At 47.0% G+C, this 20523-nt stretch overlaps 1 protein-coding gene across 1 annotated transcript in view; it reads right to left on the reverse strand.

Moving 5' to 3' along the window:
- The window catches only part of VIPR1 (vasoactive intestinal peptide receptor 1), a 114978-nt gene extending 95129 nt beyond the window's left edge, over positions 1-19849 (reverse strand). Inside the window, exon 1 of the mRNA XM_048062361.2 lies at positions 19694-19849. Within this exon, the coding sequence (XP_047918318.1) occupies positions 19694-19744 (51 nt within the window). The 5' untranslated portion in view covers positions 19745-19849. The remainder of the gene's footprint in view (positions 1-19693) is intronic.
- Positions 19850-20523: the final 674 nt, after the last annotated feature.

Consider the following 20523-nt stretch of genomic DNA (forward strand, 5'->3'; position numbering starts at 1 on the left):
ATGGATATTAAACAACATCTACGAGGGATAAACATTCAAAATCTGCAGGCCTGGATAACTTGCACCTAAGAGCACTTCGGCCTGTTGAACACAGCCAAAGGCCTATTTGAACACAGCCAAATGCAAAAGCTGTGCTCAAGAAAGAGTGAATTCAGTGCAGACCTCCAGTATGGCAGCTTGAATTCTGGAAAAGCAGTTCTGGGGCAGAGGATTTGGGGATTAGAAGAGGTAAATAATTCAGCATGAACTCCCAGTATGAGCTGATGAGAAAAGGCTAACACAACTGTTCACTGTATAAACTGAACAGCAAGGAAGAACAGAAAGATAATACTGCTTTTCCACACTGTCTTGGAAAGATCTGTGCTGTGATGCACATCAGGCATTTTAAAAGGGCAATGAAGACCAAGAAAGGGTGTGGAAAGGAGCCATAAAAGCAATTATAGGAGCTTTACATCCTTTTGGAGCAACACCTGGATGCCCTTACTGTAAGGTTATCTCAGTAGACTCAGGACACCAATATTTAGGTAACAGAATCAAGTGCTAAATATCTTCAGAGGTGCACTCTACTGCAAGGGAGTTCAGTCTAGCAGAGAAGGACACAAGGAGATGCAAAGTGGAAACTTATGCAAGTTCTGAACTCTCTCCAGAGTGTTTGGATTAATAACTAGGGCAAGGGGCAATGGATGTGCTGAGTTGTCCATCTCAGCTCCTGTAAAGGAGAGTTCAAAGTGCAAGTTATGCTTTTATCAGAAACAGGTTATTTAGATTGAATTTGCTGGAGGTAACTAATGAAAATTAGTTGTTTTTAATAACTAGGCAAATAAAATAATCTACCCTTCCCATCAGGAATTACTCTAATCTAAATATAGCTACAACTACACAGACTTCCCAGGCTTCTGATGTCTGATCTTGGCCCATGCACTGAGACATTAAATTCCAGTTGGATTTTCTCAAACAACTGCTGGCCTCTAACCGTGGAAGTCCTCTTGCTCTCACTGCTGGACAACTGGAAACAAACACAGTCAAATAATGGAACTTCTGTCTCAGTAACGTTCTGGACTTCAAGAGGAGGAAATGCTGCACAGAAATCCTTGTGACCTCCACTTTACGGCCACTTTGTTTTGATTAATGGCCTTTAGTTAGAAAAAAGCCTGAGGATTTTTAAATATCCAGATCATGAAACAAGAAGAGACAAAGCAAAGTTACACTGATGCTGCTGGAGCCACTGGGTGCTGCCAATCCCAAGGTTTTGCCAGTATTTGCTCTTCATCCTGGTATGGTCAGTGCATTGCAGCCAACACATGAGTTGCAGCAGCAGGCTTCTAGTCAGCATGAGTGTACAGAAAGGAAAGATACTGACAGTTTGCAAGCCAGGAGACAAATAAATGAGAAATTAAACTCTCGTTACTCTTTCAGAATCATTTCATGATTTTTACTGTTGTTTTTGCTTTTTTTTTTTTATTTATTTATTTCTTGTATTTGCCAAAAGTGACTAGCAGCTATTATTATTTCACCAGTGCAGACTGGTGATGCTGAGCTGGTCTCTGTACACACAGAGGCATATCCAGCAACCCAAGGTAGAATTAATTTGCCTGAAGATTGTTGCCCAATGCAGCAGAGCTGGGAAGGTGTTCTGGCTAACCAGTATGATGAAGGGCATAAGAGACCTGCGCTCTCTACACAGGCACCTGGGAACCCTAGGCTACCTCAACTTGCTAACAGACTGTACCTGGGGGCAACTACATTAAGACCCAAAGCTCTAGTGACCATAATGAAATAACTAAACACCTTGATCTGAAAATCAGTCCCACCTTGAGGACATTTTTACAGCTCTGCATCCAGGTCTTATTAAAGGATGAAGGATGGTCGGCATCTAGCTGTCCTTTGCATCTGAAACAGCCTCTTCCTTCCGGCTTACAGAAGAAATAATTCCATCTGAAATAAAGGAGCTGCCCCACTGGTCCAGAGAAGAAGAAACACTATTTACACTTTTCTTTGCTATCTTTTGGTCTGCAAAGGAGGGATATCCATGTCATTAGTTCTGGCTTTGCAGAACCCCACAGCCCAGGCTTGGAGTACTTGGCCGAGGACACAGTGAACTCTGGCTGCGACTGCCAATTACAAAGTACTTGGATGTACTTCACCTAATGACAACAAATGGATTGTGCAATTACAATTGCAGATATGCTGTGGGACAGCGTTTCAACCCTCTTGCTATCTTAGGGTGCCCTATCTGTGTAAAGGAGAGGTGCACGGTACATCGCTTATCAGCCTAATCTGGGTGCTAATCTGAGAACGTGGACCCAGAACACATCTGCAGTTCTGGGATTTCACAACTCCATTGCTTTTTGCTTCCCGTGAAGAAAGTAACCTTTTCCCCAAGGCTCAGCTAAAGGCAGAGCTAAAAATGCACCTTGGTTGCACGAAGGTCATTACAGACATGGCAGAGGTTGTTCCACTGAAGGAATCGCTTCCAGACGAGGTAACAGAGGCTATTGGCAACAGATGCCATGCTTGAGAAGGACAGAAGACCTTTAGAATCTCTTTCCAGCTCTACCACCTACCAGCAAGTAAAAAAAGAGGGATAGTCTGTTCAGCAGCCCTGCCTGCTCATTGCAATGACAAATTACATTCACGGCTATCTGATTCTTGCCAGTAACTTCCCTTAACTGGGTTTCCTGCCCCAGTGGATTGCTTCCTGCCCAGAACATCCCATCCCCAGAACTGCACGTATTACCAGGGACTGCTTTTTGTAGATGAGAATTTATGCCATTTTGACATAGCACAAAGCTGGAGTGGTTTTAAATCATGGCAGAACTGGCACCAAGATGCAGCTGTGCCTTGTGCATCCCTCAGGTTTATTAAGCTATGAGTATTTCTAAGAGGAAGCAGCTTCTCCAAGTGTGGAAATGTGGCTTTACATCTTCATTTGATTCCCATGTTCCCAGGCTGAGGATCAAGGGATTTACAGTGAAGACACAGAAGTGGGATGGGGTGAGGAAAGAAGAGAAGATGCAACAAAGCCTAAAATTAAATGCTAGTACCCCATTAAAAGGCATTTATTTTAATGTAAAGCCTATCATTTCAGTGGTCAAAGCCACATTTGCTGTCACTTGCAACTGATGTACTTTACAGGATCATAAGACTTCAGCCAAAGAGAGAGCTCTCTTTTTCCACAGCTTTCCCACGTGGGCAAGGAGCCATCCACTGCCACGTGCTCCCAGCAGGCCTGTCCAGGTAAACATCCAAAACCGAGGCTTGCAAAGTGCTTTAGGAAAACGAAACTCAGCAATCCTGCCCCATTTATTTACAGCAACACTCCAGACTATAATTGTGATTATATGGACTGGAAATACTGTTATGGATGAATGTATGAAACAAGAAACTTTAAAAAGCCTAAATCGGAGAGACCCTTGGGAGTTCTGGATGGTGTTTCTAGGTACTATCTCACTGCATTTCTGGTCCAGCCTTTCTTTTTCCCTTGATAGACATGAAGGTACGTCAGCTTTTGGTAAAAATGTCATTCATATTCTTAATAATACAAGTTGCTATCAGACAGCTGATAATTAGCATTATCTGACAGCAACATCTCATGCAACAGCTTAACAGCATGATCAAAGTTGCAGTCAATGGCTCAATATCAAAGTGAAGAGTGTTGTTCCTCACGGGTCAGTATTGGGATTGGCACTGTTGAACATCTTTGGTGTTGACATGGACAGTAGGACTGAGTGCACCTTCAGCAAGTTCAATGATGACACCAAGCTGTGCGGTGCGGTCACCACGCTGGAGGGAACGGATGCCACTCAGAGGGACCCGGGCAGGCCTGAGAGGTGGGCCTGTGTAACCTCGTGAGGTTCAACAAGGCCAAATGCAAGGCCCTGCACCTGGGCTGGGGCAATCCCAAGCACAGATACAGGCTGGGTGGGGAAAGGATTGGGAACAGCCCTGAGGAGAAGGACCTGGGGGTGTTGGTGGATGAGAAGCTCAACATCAGCCAGCAATGTGTGCCTGCAGCCCAGAAAGCCAACCGTGTCCTGGGCTGCACCAACAGCAGCGTAGGCAGCAGGGTGAGGGAGGGGATTGTCCCCCTCTTCTCAGCTCTTGTGAGACCCCACCTGGAGCCTGTGCTCAGCTCTGGGCCCCAGCACCATAAGGACTGGGGTCTGTTGGAGTGAGTCCAGAGGAGGCCACGAGGATGCTCAGAGGCTGGAGCACCTCTGCTGTGGAGCCAGGCTGAGGGAGTTGGGGTTGTTCAGCCTGGAGAGGAGAAGGCTCCGGGGAGACCTCACAGCGGCCTGCCAGGGCCTAAAGGGGGCTGCAGGAGAGCTGGGGAGGGACTTTTTATGAGGGTAGTGATAGGACAAGGAGTATTGGCTTTAACCTAAATGAGGGTAGATTTATATTAGATATAAGGAGGAAATCCTTTACTATGATGGAGGTGAGACACTGGAACAGGTTGCCCAGAAAAGCTGTGGGTGCCCCATCCCTGAAAGTGTTCAAGGCCAGGCTGGATGGGGCTTTGAGCAACCTGGTCTGAAGGGAACTGTCCCTGCCCTTGGCAGTGGGTTGGTCCCTTCCAACCCAAACCATTCTATGATTCTAAATGTCCCCTCGAATTAGCCTAGTACCAGCTCCAGTCTTTGCTCCACAAAATTAATGCATCATATGTAAAGGATAGCAAATAGAATTAAGTGCTTTCCTTAGCACTTAACTTTGAGGCATTTAGTACCTTGAAACTCACAGCTTTGCTCTGAAAAGCCCTTAAAGAGGCAACAAAGGTCAAGGGTGGCTCCCAGAGCAGCAGCCCCCTTGAATGGCAAATTAACTTTATGCCTTAACTGCCTCCTGCTTCTCCACCCAGAAAGTTCAAGGGGAGAGATTATTTTTCCCTCTATTCCATCCTTTAGAGTCCTGTGAAACTTAGAAGTGGATACAACAAGCTGGATCATCTGCTTTCCTTTGCTTCCACTGACAAAGGGATTGTTACTTCCTGAGGCTAGAGCAATGAACAGCAACTACACAGCCCTGTCCCCATAGAATTAAACCTGGCTGGCAAAACCTGTCTGTCTGTACCTGCATTTGTCATGGACTTCTTAACCTGACTTGTAGGTCTTCAGAGAGCTGTTATGTACATCCCTGAGGAATTGCCAGCTCTGCATGAAAAGTACCTGGAGTAAAAGCAAGGATACCTTATTGCTCCTTTCTGCTGAGGAGATGTAAGTAAAAAAATCCCAACACTTCTTCCAAGGAGCGGGGAAACAACCCCTGACTTAGGATCCAAGCCCCTCTGGATTTAAATTCCCTGCAATGAGAAGATCATCACACTTTTTTCTCTTTATAGTCACAGTAATTTGCCTTTTCAATGGCACACAAATTAAATCCATCTGGAATGGCTTTTTAATTAAAATCATGCTTTGCTTATCAGAGTGAGAACACTTAACTGATTACAAAAGAAACATGCAAAGCTCTGGCATCCCATTCCTCATTCTCCAGCCAGGTTGTGCAGCAAACACATTCTGCTAAACCACGTGTAATGCTTTGGAGACTATCCCACACGAGCTCTCCTCACCCCAATTTTGGATCAGAAAAATTCATATAGGGCATAGAATCTATACAAGAAGGTAGGTAGAAAAGCTCCCTGTCTCTGGCTGAACCTGGTGGAGTTCACGCTTGTTTGGATTTTCTGACTCCTAGAAATGCCCTACAGAAGCACAAAATCTCTATACTTTTAATTTCAGCTCTTTGGCTGTGCTGTTATTTATCTTTGTAGGCAACTGAAAGGCTTCCCACTGTCTCAAAAGCACCTTCAGGCTGGTTGAAGCCATACATCTGACCCATTCCTAGAAGACATGCCACAGTATTCCACTCCATTGGTTAAGAGCTTTTTTAAAAATAATAATAATTATTATTATTTTATTATTATTATTTTATTATTATTATTATTATGAGCATTAAACTTATGGTCAGATCTTCAGACAGCATGGCACAGTACCGGTAACTAAGTAGCGGCAAAGCTAAATTGATTTATTCTGGCTGAGGATGGTAACTGCAGGGCAGGATTTTCCCAAGCACAACCATTAGTTAAATTCCTGGGGCTGAATGAATGAATGACCGAGCTCCTGCATGCTGTTATCTTTCTATTCTCTGTGCCAGCTTGCACTAGGGAAAGGGACGTCGAGGCAGATGTTACAAATGAGGTCTTGAACTCATGCTGTTTGCAATGATCCGATGGGACTTTCTATCAGAATAGCACCATCAGAGGAACTCAGCAGCATTTCCTGATTGACAGAAGATCGCGCGCTACTTTATTTGGGGAAGCTACTCTTATTTTTAGTTCCAGTAAGACCACTGCAGCCACGAAGTGCTGGATTCCAGAGGCTGGAACCTCTCCCAGAGGAACCCAAAGACAGACACGTTGATCTCAAAATGTCTCTGACAGTGGAGAAAATGCAATTTGGTCATTGTAACTCCTCCTGCCCTCTCCCTCCTGACCCCTAGATGTGCCACATCACTGATGCTACCCGTTTGCACTGATAGCATAACTTGGGGGTACTCAGTAACATACTCCACAGGAGACACCAAAAGCCTGATCTCACGGGTCATGACGCTGTTACGTTCTTAAATACCTTTAGAATCAAGACTTAGCCCAATATTTCCAAGCCTATTCTTTTTTTCCCCCCGATTAAATCTGTTTCTGTTGAAGTGAGTTAGAAATCCCCAAACTAATACTGAATATGCTTCAAACTAATAATTGTTACTAAACTACTTTCAATACTGAAACTCTTCTACTCACAGTATCTGGTCTACAATTTACAATGCAGGTCATTATCCCGTATCTGCATGTGTCAATCTTCCAACCTGCAAACTAGCAAAGTGACATTTCCCTCCTTCCCAGAATTGACTGTGCCATTATTGAAAGGTGTTAACAGTATTTAGCACATTCTGGTCATTTTCTGGCCTGAAAAAAAAAGGTTTGAGAACAATCCATAAAAAGCAAGTTTTGTCTTTATTCACTCTTCTGTCAAGAAAAATATCTCAGAACTCATGAAGCTTTCCAGTTCTGTGATGAGAAGACAAAATGGTAAAAACTACTCCATTTTTCTCCCCAACCAGTGAAGAACTGACATGCCCGAGGATAAATATTCCTCTCACCCCAAAAACTTTACAAGCAAAAAAAATACACCTTTCCAAAAATATTCCTCAAGGTGTTTTTTTATTATTATTTTTATTTTTTAAAGGGAAACACATTTGGAAGGTAATGCTCAGCAAGGTCTAATGTGAAGTGGTCAATTGAATTTCTTTAGATTTTGTCCTTAAGATTCATGAAATCTCATTTCCCGGTAACCACATGCCCCACACCCAGAGGTCAGCTGCAGCTACTAATTGGGTGAGCTGTGCAGAAATATACTGGTTTCCGCACTAATAGACCTCAGTATCAGAGTAAAATGTGAGCTTTAAGCTCTCCCCGTCGCCCAACTGCCCACCCCTTGGAAGCAGCTCATGTCCCTCTGCACGTGCAGCTGGAGGCAGCTGATTGTATCGTTTCTGGAGAGAAGGGCCATTTTTAAACTTATTTTAGCATGGTGTGAAGAATCTGGGAGAGATTTCCTATGGCTCATAGGAGAGCAATCAGAAATATGAATTCCCCTCTCTCTTCTCCCGAAACAAAATGTTTACAAGACACAGACCTCATCTGCTCTGCGAGACACTGTGCTGCGACTGTCAACCCAATCCCCTGGCTGAACGCTAAGCATATGGCCAGCGTCATTATTCTGATGAAAAAACTTTTCCCTGCCTCTGTTCCCTAACAAAACCCTGTTCCCTTCATGGCAATGACTCCCATGACAGCCTGAATGACGACACTGCTGGCTGGTACGGGAAGTCCTGAGTCAATAGTGGATGGATTCCTCGAAACAAGTGGTAGCAGGGACATGGAGCAATGACCCCTGTCACACGCAGAGCAAAGCCTTCCAGGTCACACTGGGTTTCTTGCAACAGGAACATGTCCTGGCCCAAATACACTCACAAGCGTATTTTAGAAAAGAAAGAAAAAAAAAAAGAGGCCAGTAAGTTTGCCAAGAGAGGCCTCATCAGTGGGAGCTTCCCAGTGGAAAACAGGCAAAGTTGTAATATTGGGGGGGGGAATATATGACACCCTAGAAAGATCCAGCCCTCTCTAACAAACCAGTATCTTGTTTGAATCTCCAACTCTCACCAATGTCAAAGCCAAACCTGGGTGCATCTCCAAGCCCAGCCACCCTCCCATTCCTGCACTGCAATGATGTCTTGGTCTTGCTCCTGGCTCTGCTTTGCAGGGTTTTTGCCTAAACAGGAGGGCCAGTACTGCATTGTGAACAGTACCACACCAATTTCTTTCCTTGCACGGCAGCTGCATAACATACACATCATACACATCATCTGTCCCCTGGGACAGATACCACATCCTTTTCAGAGATGGACCAACCTCCATCGCAAAAGAAGTTGACTTTCTGGCTCTCAGCGCTTCTCCTATAGCCAGCCAAATTCAATCCCATCGAGTGTACAAACACTCTTGTGCCAGCACTAGCCTTCTACTTTTGGACACACTTCCACTCCCAGACATTATCACGAGCGCACGTGCAGGGGGTAGTTGCGCCATCCCCTGGTATCGATTTGCTAGGCTAATCTAACCACATACAAACTAATTCATCTTCATGAAATTAGTTTAGGCAGACAAAAGTGAAAAGAAATAAGCAAACAGTATATTTTTCTCATTTCCAGAGTGGGTTTTAGGCCCACCCTTAGCAGAAAGCCCATTTACAGGGCCTGGACCTGAACTAAGGACTTTCCAGCCTCATCCTATGCCTGAACTGCTGCCACTCTCCACCTGCAGCTCAATTTACTAGTTCATCTCCTTCTACTCAGAGTTACCCCAGCGGATGCTGTTCCTTGTCTGCACTTCTCCCCAGGCTACTTTGCAGGGGAGCAAGCATTTATCTTTAGGTGCGTTGTACTCTGGTTGGGCTCTCCTCCCAGGGCTGCAATATATATGTAATACTTGTTTCAAGGGTTGACAGCCTGGGAGGCTTGAGTGGTGAACTGGCAGAGAAGAAATAATTGCTAAGTAGAGGGGCACCAACCTGCCAAGCATTTTAATACCCCTCATAGAAACAGAGATGTGACTTTTCAGCAGTCCCATAGTGGGGAAGAAAGCAAGCCCAAATCAAAGACACAGCTGCCCTTTTATTATGATGATGATTTCAGTTGTGCAATAACAAATCCTGTCAGATCTTCGAGAGAGAGGAACGGGGAGAAAAACATTAGAGCAATACGCAGAGGAAAAACAGCCTGGAAAGAGGCAGCACGGGAGAGAGAACTGTGCCCAGGCTGCTTCGTGCTGCCAGCACGGGCTGTCCCTAGGGAATGCTGCAGCTCCGGGATGCTTCTAGGTGGCACCAACCCAGGTGTGACCAGTGGACCCTGCGATCAACCCGCACAAGAGATTTATCCCAAATGTGCAGAGTGGTCACACAGAGATTTTCAGGCTGGCCTTGGAACAGAGAGCAGGCAACCTCTTTGCAGCTGGGCTTTGTGACTGCTGCTTTTGTGTTTCTCATGCCCATTGCTTGCAGCGGCGCTTCCACATTGTATTTTAACCTCCTCCTCTATCTCATCTCACATCCTCACCAACTCCCCGTGCAGATATCATGCTGGGATCACAGGTCCTGGCTGGCCCCAAAAACCCAAGGTCTCCATCATAACTTGCAAGAGCTACGTGGACTCTTTTCCCTTCTGCATCTCATTTTACAAAGCCTAAATACAGGTCTGTTGAGCAGACCAGGTGTCTTTCCTCTAACAAAAACTGCAACCTATCAACCCTTTACTTCGCTACTCTTCCACGAGTGAATCAAGTGTTTCTGGAACGTGCCCCTTCAATAAATCCTGGTTTTATCTGCCTGTAACAATAACGTAGTAGTAAAATAGTTGAACAAACAACCAAAGCTTCAGTTTTATAGCTAGCTTTATAAATATTTTCAAATGCTTATTGGTCCCTTAAGACATTTTTGAGGCTCAGGTCAAGTAGACCCAAGGCAGCAAGCTCTGATTTTTAATTTCCTTTCCATCTACAAAACTGTCCTGGCTTGGCCAAAGAGGTTAAACCACGAGAGCTGTCTGGCTCTGGAAGAGCTTCCCAGTCAAAGGACCATTGTGAAAAAGTGAACTTTAATAAGTTAAAGAAGAATAACCATACAAATACAATCTCTAAAACTAACTCGCCACGGTTTTATTAAGTACTGCTATAGCTGTGATCGCCTAGTGATATACAGAATGTAATATTTTTACTAGACTAATAGAGATAAAGGAAAAAAAAAAAAAAAGCTTTTAAAGCTCTAACTCTGAAACAGTCAGGAAATTTCAGGCTATGCGTAGGCCAGAAATAACTGTTCTGAGTTTAGTCAAGTTCGTTAATTACAGAGAAAAGAGTAATTAGCACCTGTAGAGCAGACGAACTGTGTTGGTAGGGAGGAGCTGGTAGGACCACCAGTCCTTGTAGGGCTGCAGGGTGGGCGAGAGCTCTCAGCTCCGAGACAGCAAGAACCGAGATGAGAAGAAAACAGCAGCATGTCATGAAAACCAACATCTCCACCGAGTCTGTGCTTTGTAATGCCCAACAGAACCACGGATGGTGATTTGTGGGCTTGGCTTCTGGAGATATTTCACAGGTCTGTAACACAGAAAAATGGTAGCGATAGCTTCGCAAAAACCACGCTCTCCAAGCGGCATGCTTCTCTTGCAGATTGTCCCACTGACAAATGTCTTCATGCTGAACCCAGCACAATAGCTACGGGGCTTTGTTTCTTTCAGATCCCAGGAAGGACTGCTGTGTCTGAAAGTACATCTATTTTTTTTTTTAATATAATCTATTTCAGTTGCTCCAATATAAGCTGTTACTTTCCTTGACAAACATTGCTTCATCTGCATCGTACACAAACAGCCTGAAGATAAGCCCCTGACATGCTGTTTGCTGAAACACGTATGGCTTTCCAGGGAAAGGGAAAAAGAGTGGGGCAGGGGGGGGACACGGTTGATTTTGCTGCAAATGGTGTTTCAAAAGAAATGGGGTGGAGGGGGTGAGCGAACAAGAAGTCCTGCACCCAAAAACACAGCTCATGCCCCAACAGCAAAGCTACAGAAGGCAAAAAAAAAGCTTTGCACAGAGAAATTGTCCAAAAAGAAAACTGCATAACAGAAGTCAGTGAGCGGAGAAATACGGAAGCTGGGGGGAAATTCTTCAAGAGGAGTCATTACAGCACAGGAATTAAGAGCACGGCGTAGCTAAGACCCACAGAGCTCTGCAGCCGTGTTTAATGTCAGTCCCCCAAAAAATGCGAGCAGCCTAGCAGTTGACACTTGAGCATGTCAGTAATTCTCCACGTAACGCTTGGCCTCCTTTCGGTGCCCTGTGAAGCTGGGAACTGTCTCGACAGCAGCATTTTTCTGCCTTTGAATATGCTGAGCAGAAAGAAAAGCTGCTTCTATTGTGGGATGAAAAAAAAAAAAAGTGGGGAGGAAATCCTGATTATGGTTAAAAGCTAGGGTGGAAATGAGAGAGACCCAAATAGCTGGGTGCAGGCATTGCAGGAAACAAGCGGTTTGTTTCAGGGCAGGCTCCTCCGTGCTTGCACTCTGCTTTGAGATGACGCCGGGGCAATAGCAAACCCCAGGGAGGGAATCCCAGTGGGATCCCCAGCGTGAGCAAAGCACACAGCCAGTCTCAGCAAGGGGAAGAGAGCAGCAGCATCCCTTGGCTTTCCTTGCTGGATTGCCATCGCTACCTGCAAACTACAAGGATTTCACTCCCTCCCTCCCTCCCTCAACAAGAAAGCACATCGGCCAGGGCAGTGGGTTTTAATCTGCTCAGCAGGCTCCTGAGGGCTAAGAAAGGTGACTTAGAGGAAAAGCAAGGGAATACATCCCACGTGGCCACAAGGGGATGAAACCCTCCCCTGATAAATAGCTGGGGGGGTCTGTAGTGGGAAAGAGGATGGAAAAAATAAATCACTGCATTTATTTAAATTAGGAGTTGGACTTGGCTACAGCTAAATAAGGGCAGAAGAGGTAGAACCTGCAGCAGGATTTGGATTCTGGCTGCTTCCAAGCCGAGTGCATAAAGATGCTGAGAGTCAGGTCTGAAGCAGCTTTTCGTTTCGCTGCAACTGCATAGAGTTGTGAGGGGCTTGGGGTGGGGGTGGCAGGGGGCATCACATTCAGTGTATCTTGTTTCCCTTTTGTTTTGCAAAGGCGTATGTTCCTTAAGTTTGAACAGCAGCAGCCTAGCCACTTAGGAAAAAAAGAGATAAAAAAAAGCAGCTTTTGAGTAGCGAATAAAGCAGGCTGCAGGGAAAAATTCAGCCTGAGCCTTTTTTTTTTTTTTTTTCCCCATTCTTATACAACACATGGGAAACCTGGGCAGGGATTTGGCTGGCAGCCTAAGACCTCTAAATGTAGGTGTCTACACGGGGTTTGAGTGAACTGCCACTATAGTCAATGAGGGCTCAAAAAGATGCGCAACGTAGGCATGTGGTGCCATTTGAGATAGATTTATTTTCGGTGTTTCTGGCACCTGTATGGAGCTGGCAGATAATACAGCATCCACAGGTTCTTCAGAAAGGGGAGGTGTGGGGCCACGGGGCACCTTCACACATCTGGGCAGCCAAACTGAGCCCGACCACACCGGGATCCTAAATCATCTGGGTCACACGTAGACGCCTACGCAGAAATGCCGAAACGTAGGTGTCCCGATCTGCAAGGTGATTCCCATCCCGAGGTCACCTGCAAGGAAGCTCACAGGCTGATTAGCTGAGATAGACAGTGACATTTATAAGGGCCCTGGAGACACTCGCTGCTCAGATCTTAGATGTGATGTTATGGATCACCAGGTATTAATTGAAACATCTGTTAAACACAAAATCAAGGTTGGAGCCTTGAATAAACATCTTTTTAAAAGATACCCTATAGGTTTCGGATTTACAAAGGAGACACAAAGTATTGATGTTTTCCCTTCTGGAAAAGAATTGTATTTAAATTGATTTTTTTTCCCTTTCTTCCTGATGAGGTGCAATTTCACAGGGATGAACCACTGGGGAGCTCACACTGAGCTTCACAACTCGAGTAGGAACAGCCCTGAGCCAGCTGTAAAAGGGAAGAGAGGATCATGAGGACAGCAGCTAAGCAAATGCAGAGCTGGCACCTCCATATTCAATTCCTCTGGTCTCCTCCTGACTTTAAATCAATGCAACTCAACAAAGCCAAGTTGTGAGGTCCTGAAGAGTTTTTCCAACCAGCATCACCAAGTCCGTTGCCCATCCCGCTAGTGAAATGCATCAGAAAAAATTCCTGAATTAGAAAACTCCCCTGATTAATTTCTAATACCTGAATTTGAATTGAGACAACAGAAGTGTAAATCTCCCAGCAGTTCAGACACCAAAATGGATGGTTAGTGATTGCCCTGGGGGTAAGAAATCCACCTAATGTGACTAATGGAGGAGTTTAAGGCTGTTAACATCCACTGTTTCAGTTGACTGGAAGAGTGACTTTGTTAATGTAAACCACATCAGGGTCTCCAGAATTCAAGCACAGCTCAGAAGCTAAAATAGGTCTTAAAGTCCAGGAAATACTCTGTACATATATAAGTCAGTGCTGTAGATAAAATCTGGCACAATAAAACGCCAGCAAAGCAGCACTAATGTGTGCTTTCCAGCCGAGAGCAGCCCACAGCACACATCCCGGTGTCCCTGAATTCACTTCGCAAACCAACCACCTGAGAATTGCTGGACTTAATCCTGATGTCACCTACTCTAACTTTGTAGCAGGGCTGTATTCGCTCCGGGGCATCGCATCTGCACAGCTGACGGAGGAGTGGGGGATGAATGTTGGAGGCAAGGACCGTAACAGCAAAGAAATATCGCGCCTGCTTCCGCCTCTTACCCCTACCTGCTGGCTTCCCACAGGTCAAGCCGTGCTCACCCAGGCTATTTATACTTGTGTGGATTGGCAATTATTAATCATAATTGCTCGTGCTATTATATCTCTTTCCTCATCAGGGTTTGTGCATGAGCCTAAGTAGTTTAAAAGTGATTTGTAGCAAAGCAAATAGCCAGCAGATGCTTCTAGTCAAGCTGAAGTTTGGGGACAGAACATCTCGGCGCTATTAACAACATCCTTATCAGAAGGAAACTTTGTACGTCTATTAACATCTCCAGATGCCTTTAAGTGCTCTAAAAAGCCAAAGCTGGAGAAGTCTGGTATTGCCCCATTCAACAAACAGAAGGGCTGTGTGAGGACTTAAGGAACATCCAGCCACCGGCGGCTGCAGGGAGCCCACCTGCATCTCAGACCTTCCCCAAGGCACTTCCTAGTGAATGAACTCTTCCTGCACTACAGGCCTGGTAATGTGAAAGGTAAAGCTCGTGCCCGGAGAGATGAATCATCCCAGAGAGATCCCTGGTGGTCAGGCACAAGGCCAAGCAAGCTGCAGGTTGCTCCAAAAGGGAACAGTGACAAGAAGAGCGCTCAGCTGGTGAACGGCCTTCCCGAGCCACGCACGGGACCTCCCTGACATGGTGTTGGCTGGGTTAGCTCTGGACGGAGGCCAATCTGATAGCCGGCATCGCTTCCCTTCCTCTCTCAGACAGAGAAATCAAGGGTCCGGTCCTGCTTCCACTGCAGCCCTCTGGGATCTCATTTCCAGAGGCACAGACGCTCCCTGCCTTGGCTGGATTCCCACCCGAGCGGAGCTCGTGATTTCTGGAGAACGTCCGGGAGCCCGGAGGGGAGGGAGCAGCAAAACACCGAGTGCTCAGCGCTCCCTGAGGGAAACCTGAGAACAGGGGGACAAACCAGTGCCATGGCACGGGCAGGCTCAGCAAGTCTCATGGAGGGGGCTGGAGCGCCTGTCTGTCCACCTGTCTGTCCACCCAGCTGCGCTCTCCAACCCACCCGCCGGCCCGGAGCTCCAGGCCTTCTCCAGCTTCTCCAGGCATCTCTGACCCACACATTTGGATCGCAGCTGGGGATTTTTCCTGGCTGCATTTCCTAGATTTTGGTCCTCTCGTGGGATTTTTCTTGTCTTTCTGATACAGAAGGGGGAAAGTCGTTGAGACCAGAGAGCAGGGTTGTGTTCACCACACATCCCTTTCCAGGCACCAGCACACACGTACATCCCCTGCGCCACCACGACACCGCAGTGACCTTACAGTGCCAACACGGAGAGCAGGACGGGACCTGCCATGCTCATAAAACCAAGCTAAGCCCTGCTCCTCATCCAAACTGGAGTAACAACATTTTCGTCGCGCAGATAATTAGACTCCTTTCCTGCCTCTGAGCCACCGATTCCATGCAGGTATGACAAACCACCTCCTGGTGCACTCACATCTGGCTGTACAGGGACAATTGATGCTGAGCAGGGAGATATTTTTCCTGACCCTTTTCTTCTTCTACAACAAGGATTTATGTCTACAAGCTAGCCCAGATACCTGGTAACCTCCCAGTCCTACAAAGTCAGCAGATGATGTGGCAAACAGAAGACTGATTTTCACGAGGTACCAGTCTTTCCAGTTGCTTCTGCTGGAGACCATCTGGTAAAAGGAAAATGCCATTTATTTTTTCCCCCTGAAAATTGTACAGGCTATCCCTTAAGGAGACAAGGTACAGTACAGCCCATGCAGTGACACATGCAGCGACACACCAAGGACATGGCTGAGTCACAGGCTGAGCAGACGTAGCCTGAAGGGCTTTGGGGCAGCTACAACACACCACAGAGCAACGTTGCCTGGCTTAGCATCCCAAACCTTCCCAAATCCATTTTTCTCTAGGTCTCATTCTTTCTTCTTTTCCAAGACTCAGGAAAGCTGAAACACCTCCTTCACGGCCAGTCCCATCCCCTACTCGTGTGCATGTTGTCCGTCTGTAAAACTACCAGCCCACCTTACTGCTCTGCATCCACCAAGTACTGTGACCACCGCCCTCGGGGTGAGAAGAGCCATCCACTGCTCATCTGCACCACTACGAAAGGGCAAAACCAAAACCTGAAAGTAGCAGCAGCATCCCAAGCCCTCCCCAGCCAGACTTCCCACGAAGCAGAACAGACCCTGCCCTGCATTTGTATTCGGCGTGGCCCTCCGGCTGTCACACCAGCTGACAGCGCAGCAGGGAGGGAGTTTGAACCAGAGTATTTTTAGAGCACTGCAAAAAAGGAGAAAAAGGAAGCAACATATACATCCACACCCGAATTAACAAGCCAGACAGCTTTCTCTGTCCATGGTCCCATCTGCTTTCTGATGCTGGGTATTTGGCAGCTATCCCTTCTCTTTAAAAAAAAACACTGGGAAGGACTCATCCCCTTTTACAACACATTGTGGTCCCCCTTGTGTCTGCTTCTCCAGAGCTTCCCTGCTGGGGACCGACCCCAGCTGCAGGAGGGTGTGAAGATTGCGGTGTGAACCCCGCCGCGGGTGGGCTGCAGCACCACACTGCTTAAACAGCCTTAAATATTCCACGTAGAATTTTTTTTTTCCCCCCATCAGACACTGTAGTTTTGCCTATTTTGCTCTTTTGCCTTGTTATGCCCTAAATGAGAGCTTCTTAAAAATGTGTATTGCTGAAAATATACACTCTGAAAACTTTCAGTGTTACACAGAGACAACGAGACTTTTGGAGTTACCCAGAAGTAACTGGGCACCTGGTACTCTTTGAACGGTGGCTTTGAATGAATAAATAAATGCATTTATACACAGATAAATGTTAATAAATCACAAAACCTAGATGTATTACTGGGTTTGTGACAAGGCCTTTTTTAAACATGTAATTTCATTGCTAAATGAACTTTGTGTAGGTTGCAGGAGTTAGGTTACAGGATTCTAGTAAGTACCTTGCCTCTTCACCAAAACATGGATTATTTTGGTTTAAGTGTATTTATCTCAATTATCAGATTCTCAGTCAATGGCAGATGAAAGAGATGCAGATATGGCTGAAGCAGCTGTCCTACGAACTTAAATTTAGCTATTTTTTTAGAACAATCCTGTTTCTAGCATTTACATTTAAGCTGCTGAAGGACCAGATCCAAGTTTTTTATTCCTTCCTGTACACTTCATGGCAGCAGCAGAACAAAACTCTGAAGAAAAGCATGAGTTACCCAGCGGGGCAAACTTGGCTACTCCAATATCTTGCAGTCTGAAGGCACGTGGAACCCACCAAGTCCTTCAAATTGTCCGCTTCCCATTTACTAGACACAAACATCTCCAGTTTGTTGCTCTCTGGGACAGATTAGCATAATCACAGCCCTGAACAGGCCAACCAATCCAACAGAACCCTATAGGGATTATTCTGGATTAACACTGCATTGCACACCCGGCCTCCCAAATTTAGCACTTTTTGCCCAAGTGTTAAACTCGATCATTGCAGGAGGCAGGACTCTGGTGAGCATGGCTTGAATCACAGCAAATAAAATTTACCCAATTTCCTTTTTCCACATCTGTAAATCATGAAAGGCCAAGGTGAAAGTTTACAACAGCAATTAGAAGTCACAGGGCCACCACAGTTTTATAGCAGTGAACTTCTCAATCAGCCAGTTGTTCTCGTTCAAAGTTTTTCCAATGACACACCAATAAAAGTTATCACAATAAACTGCACGAGAAGACTTTGCTGAGCGATCGTTGATCCCAGAACCTTGTTACAATCACAGAGCTGCTTCTGCTTTAAAAATGCGCACCGATTCCCAGGCTCAAGCTGAGAAACAAAAACAACAGGGATTTTCTCTGGCATCAGACACCTCAGCATTAGTCACCTCGCAGATCCGCAGAGATAAGGAGCTCGTAAAATCTCTCTAACCCTCTAGAACAAACCAGGTGCCAGGAATGTTCAAAAGAACGACAAAGTCACCGCAACCAACGGTTCCACTAAACTGAGGCAAGGAAGTGAGATAAAGTACAGAACAAGAAAGTCCTACAAAGGTGGAAAAGGGACCAGAGCTGGCCTTTGGGCTGCACTGGTGCTGCTCGCCATCATCCCAAAGCTTCGTGGGTCTGCCCTCATTGATAGGAGCGAGCGCACTGCCATAAGGGCCTGATCCTGCCAACGCTTGCATGTCAAACTTCAGCAGACCGCATGACAGATCTGCAGGATCTGGCCCCAAAGGACCTCTTCATGCCAACAGCGTTTAAAGAAATGAGATTTTTGTCATGGGCTTCAGTGGAAGTGGGAGCTGGAGCAGCTCCAGCAGCTGGTGGGAGCGCTGCCCCCTTCTCACTTCCCCAGCTCGAGCCCCGGCCGTGAACTATTTTGGATTTTTCCCTAAGGCAAAATCTGTAGAATTCCTGGAACTAATTGCCTAGCCTTTATTTATTTATTTATTTTTATACTTTAATCCATTTTCCCAGCCTGTTCTTCCACAAAGAAGAGTCTTTGGTGATGCAGGTGGTTGGGTAGCACGTGCTGACAGCCAAAAAAAAAATTGAAATTAGTCCATTTGTCTTGTTTCCTAAGGGGCAAGAGGAGAAGAAAGGGGACACAAGTGATGCAGTCCCAGAGCTGGGTAGCTTCCCACTGTCTGGGTTGCTCTGCCTCTGCCTGCTGGGGACCAGAGCAGCTTTGGGCGAACCGCTGTCACCAGCCGAGCAAGTAGAAGCAGCCTGCAGCCAAGTACCGAAGGCACAACCCAGCTCCTGGGGGCAACCTCACCCAACCCAACAGTGTGCCGGGGAGGCAATCACATCCTTCAGAGGAAGGAAATGTGTGGGAAAGGATTAGAAGTAAGGGGGAAACTCAGCCACAGCCAGCTCCCCATCTCCTCCCCCTGCAGCTCACCGAATTAAAATGAGCAGTCTCCTTAAAAATCAGACACTGCGGGGCTCAGGCTGACAGATGAGAGCTTCGGTGAGATGTTCAACATCCGACCCCGTGCCTGCACTGTTTGCACAGACAATTAGCTTTTGCGTGCACGCGTGTGTGTGTGTGTGTGAGCGCCAGGCACGGGAGAAACAAGCCCGCTCGCTAATTCTCCAGCGTGCTACCAGCTGGCTGCGGTGGGGATGGAAACAGCAGTGCCCCGCTCGGGGACCTGCAAACGTGGGAATTGTAAACAGGGGACACGACAGCCAGAAAACCCACCCTTTGCTCCCACATTCTGCTCGTCCCAGACATTGCATCCACGTGAGGTTTGGGTGGCCGAGAGCAGCGCTTCACTCAACTTCTCCTGGTGGCTGATCTCTGTGCTGGAGCCCCCTGCCCTGCTGCCCCCCGTCCCCCCCTAAATATCTCAGCCCGCTGCTCCCAGGGCCGGGGGAGCTTTGCACAGGAGGGTGCGGGAAGCTCCCGGACGGGAACCAAACCGAAAGCCGGGCTGCAAGGCTGGATGGCAACGAAACCGAGAGCCAGCCCTGATAGAAAACACCGAGAACCCAAACTGAATCCCTCCGGCTCCCGCGATCCTCTCCCTCTTGCAGAGGAAGCAGAGCTTGAAAAAAAACAATTAATTAATTAACCGATTACTGTTTCACGGACTACGCAGGGAAAGGGAAACCCAGCAGAGACGCGCCTTCAACCGCCGCCGCTTCCAAAGTTGCCCAAAGTTTGCCCAGAGCAAAACCCCTTCGCCAAACCCCCTCCGAAGGAGCGGACGGCGGGGCGCTGGCGGCCCCGAGCCGGGGACACTCACCGCGGAGAGGAGGCAGCTGAGCACCACGACGCGCAGCCCCGCGCACCCCATCCTGCCCGGCCCCGGGCGGTGCGCGCAAGGCGCAGCGCTGCGCTCCCGGCGCTCACCCGGCAGCCGCGCATCCAGGGAGGGACGGGAGGAGGAGGAGGAGGAGGAGGAGGAGGAGGAGGAGGAGGAGGAGGAGGAGACGGCACCGGCCGCCGCGCCCCCTCCGCGCCTCTCCGCCCCCCGCCCGCCCCAGGTGCCCGCGGCCCCGCTGCGCTTCCCACGGTGTCCCCTCCCTCCTCCTGCTGCCCCCCCTTCTTCTCTCTTTTTTCCACCTGCCCCCCTTCTTTTTTACCCCTTCTGCCTTCTTCCTTTTAATCTGTTTCCCTTCTTTTGCCTGCTCTTTTTTTTTTTTTTCCCCCACGCTTTTCTTTCCCGCCTGTTTTTCCTTCTTTCCCATTCCTTTCTGTTTCCCCTTTCCTTTTTACCCCCTCTTCTTCCCTTTTGCTTTTCTCCTCTGGTTCTTCCATTCTTTCTCTCCCCCTCCTTTCACTTTTCCTCTTTTTCCTCTTTTCCCCCTTTTACACGTTTCATTCCTTCCCGCCCTCCCCGCTTTTTTTTCTGCTTTTCACTGTTTCCCCTTTTCTCTCTTTTTCCCCTTTTTCCCCCACTGTCCCTGTATTTCATTCCCCCTTTTCCATTTTATCTCTGTTTTTCCTCCTTTTCACCCATTTTCCCATTTCCACACCTCTTCTAATTTTAAATCCTCTTCACCCTTCCCCTCCCTTTTCTCCTCTCCTTTCCTGCTTTTTTATTTTTCTCTTTTTTTCCCCTTCTTTCGTTTT

The sequence above is a fragment of the Anser cygnoides genome, chromosome 2 (genome assembly GCF_040182565.1).
Source record: "Anser cygnoides isolate HZ-2024a breed goose chromosome 2, Taihu_goose_T2T_genome, whole genome shotgun sequence".
In the NCBI taxonomy this organism is placed as follows: Eukaryota; Metazoa; Chordata; class Aves; order Anseriformes; family Anatidae; genus Anser; species Anser cygnoides.